Here is a 3,069-nt window from a genome sequence, read left to right as displayed (position 1 = left end):
TTGAGAAAGTATACTTTGTGGTGAATCTATTGATATTTATTTGGCATTATGAATATTTATATTTTTACGTATAAATTTAATCAAACTTAAGATATGTTGACTTTTAACTAAACTTTAGGCGCCTTACATTTTAGGACGGAGGGAGTATCTAATTGGCTGTCGGGATACGAGCGCCTTAGTTCAAAACAAAAAAAAAACATATTTTGTGTAGCCTATAATACATAAAGTTTTCCAGAGATTTTACAAGCATGTTGACTATATCTAAACTTTCTTATCATATATTTTGGAAAAATCTACTTTTTTCTGAACTTCTAAAATAAAGAGGGTAGTCTAAGAGCTCGGCCTTCCCGTGTAGAGGGGAATTTCGGAACCTGGCCCCATCTGATTCAATAACCAAGAACATTGAGATTCAATCCTTCGGACGCTACCATTTTGTATAACGACCTCATATATTCATGGTACACCAAATCAAAGTTCCATCCATCTCTAATTTTTTTTCAAAGTTTCATCCATGGGACGTTGTGTGAAATGTTCAAAACAATTTGAAGCAAACAACCAAGATCATATCATATGAACCAAGCTATATCTTCAAGTAAAAACAAGGAAATATATGCATCAAAAGCATAAACAGAATACGAAAAGAAGATTGAAAATGTATAATTAATTACCCACGAATAAACCATAACAAAAAAGTACTATCATTTGGTGGCACGGCATGGAATTTCCAAGGTGTTCAACTAATATTCTCAGATTAATTAAGCGTGCACGGCATATGAAATTTCCGAAGAAATGCAAATGGCAATTGCCACTAGTGATGCATGAACAAACAAGCAACAGATGGCCAACCCTCTTTGACAGCATGAAGAACTCAACAAATCAAACCATGCAACGATCGATCACAAGCTGAGGACAAGCTAGTTGGCAGTCGACCGAATCCCCTTAGCTTGCATTTCAAAGGATCACTGGATTGATTTTATATCTTCACCATTGCATACATAAATCAACCAAGCAAGAACGGTACTAGAAACCCTACAGTAGAAAGGGGGAAGTAGCACTAATTCCCAGCAGGAAATGTAGCCAAAAGATGAACAGTGTCGTAAGAACAACAGTACATACACAAGCGCGTGTTGATCGATCGGTCGATCAATGGCATCCATCCATGGTTTCCACTGATCAAGATTACGGCTAGACATATAAACCTTGGAATTAATTAATTAATCAAGCCCTACCTTGCTTGATGGATCGGCTTAGCTAGCTAGTTGAAGACGGAGAGCGGCAGCATGCACCCCGCCGCGTGCGCCTCCGCCGCCGCTGCCGCCATCGCCATGGCTATCTCGTCGCCGGCGCCTGCGCCGGCGCTGTGGCCATTGCTGTTGCCGTTGCTGTTGCCGCTGGAGCTGCTCGCCGCCGCAGTGTCCTCGTGGCCGCCGACGCCTGGCATGAAGAAATGGCCGTGCATGAAGTGCTGCGGGTGCGGGATGAAGTAGTGCCCCTGCGCCGGCACTGCACGCGCGACGATGACCTCCGGCGCTCTCTCCTGCGCGGCGGGCGCTGCATGCATGGAGATGGAGGCGGGTGGTGGTGGGGAAGGCGCAGCCTTTGCGGCCTTCTGCGACGCCGACGACTGCGGCGGACGCTTCCGGCGCTTCTTCTCGTAGGCGATGCCGCGGGCCTTGGCCTGGGAGTCGCGGACCTCGCGGAGGTAGAGCCGCACGGCGCGCGCGCCGAACGGGTTGGCCTCGGGCCTGCCGCCGTGCTCCTCGAAGGCGGCGCGGAGGCGGCCGACGAGCGCGTCGAGGCTGCCCCAGGCCTGGCGGAGCGGGCACGGGCACGGCGCCGGCGGCGACGGGTGGCCGAAGAAGGGGCAGCCGTTGGCGTGGACCTTGGTCTTGCCGAACTGGTCGAGGTAGCGGAGGAACTCCAGCACGTGCGCGCCGCTGCACCGCCCGAGCTCCAGCGGCGGGCGGTGGTTGCGCAGGTACTGGCCAAAGGTGTGCCAGTCCCGCCGCTTCTGCGACTCGTACCGGCTCGGCCGTGGCGCCGCCTCCGGTCCGCCGCCAGGGCTGTCGGCCGCGGTCGCCCCCGCCACTCCCTGCATGCCGCCTTCTTCCTTTGACCTCAGATCTGCATGCGCGCGAGACCATCCGTTAGTACAAAGCAGCTTAGGCAGAAGAACATCTTAATTTCCGTAATTTTCACACTGTTGCTAGCATCGGCAAGCCGGAGTCTAGCAGTTGGAGCTTAGTATTGAGGAGACACGGAATTGGGGCCTAGGGTTTGCTAGAGGGGGAATCTTAATGGATCGATCAGCAGCTGGTCCTGAGATAGCTCTCGTACGGTACAGGCCCAGACGAAGACGGCCTGAATCTGAACTCAGCTGCAGCAGCAGGAGCCAAGAAACTGACGCCCCGTCAGCTCACTGGCCTGTGCAAGAAGCTAGCTAGCTAGAAGGGGTGGGAAGAAGAGCAAGAGAGACCGGTCACACATCTCACCTGGCACGTACGAGAGCGCAGGGCCGGGATACCGACGAGCTAGGCCGGCCGGCGAAAAGGTAGCTGGCCGCGCGGCTGTGTGCAGGTGATCGGACGGGGAGACGGAGACGGATCGATGGTGTGAATTGCAAGCGCGCGCGCGCGCAGGAGGTTGTGGTGGAGGGGAGGAGGAGGAGAGGTAGGGTGGGCGGGGGTGTGTATATAGGTAGGTAGATAGCCACGGCACGGGGTAAGCTAGAGGAGAGGGGAGCCGTGGGAAAGGTGGCTTGAGGGGACGGAATTGAGTTGTGGGGAGGTTGATGCCGAGAAAGAGAGTGAGGAGACGTAGACCGACCTGACCGGTGGCGGTGACCCCAATCATTTAAGGCCACGGCAGGTGCAACAGAGCTCCTGATGTATGTATATATGTATCTACGTACGTACGTACCCGTATGTATACGCCCGGTCGCATTCAAATTTTGGAACTTCTAGCTTTAAGAATTATCAAGACGACCAAATTTAAACTTCAGTGTTAAAGTTGACCTAAGTCAAGCAGCACTGGGATTTGAAATTTTAATTTTTGCATGTCCTTTGAACA

General features: G+C 52.0%; 1 protein-coding gene across 1 annotated transcript; it reads right to left on the bottom strand.

The window, feature by feature from the left end:
* Window positions 1–949: 949 nt before the first annotated feature.
* LOC124684476 (protein G1-like1) lies at window positions 950–2,642 on the bottom strand. The gene is made up of 2 exons (XM_047218781.1): window positions 2,493–2,642; window positions 950–2,124 (listed from the first exon to the last, which is right to left on the bottom strand). The coding sequence occupies exon 2, from the start codon at window positions 2,096–2,098 to the stop codon at window positions 1,256–1,258; it is 843 nt and encodes a 280-aa protein (XP_047074737.1). The 5' UTR covers window positions 2,099–2,124; window positions 2,493–2,642; the 3' UTR covers window positions 950–1,255.
* Between the last annotated feature and the right edge of the window lie 427 nt (window positions 2,643–3,069).

Source organism: Lolium rigidum, chromosome 1 (assembly GCF_022539505.1).
Source record: "Lolium rigidum isolate FL_2022 chromosome 1, APGP_CSIRO_Lrig_0.1, whole genome shotgun sequence".
NCBI classification, from domain to species: domain Eukaryota; kingdom Viridiplantae; phylum Streptophyta; class Magnoliopsida; order Poales; family Poaceae; genus Lolium; species Lolium rigidum.
This window is presented reverse-complemented; position numbering and strand designations above follow the sequence as displayed.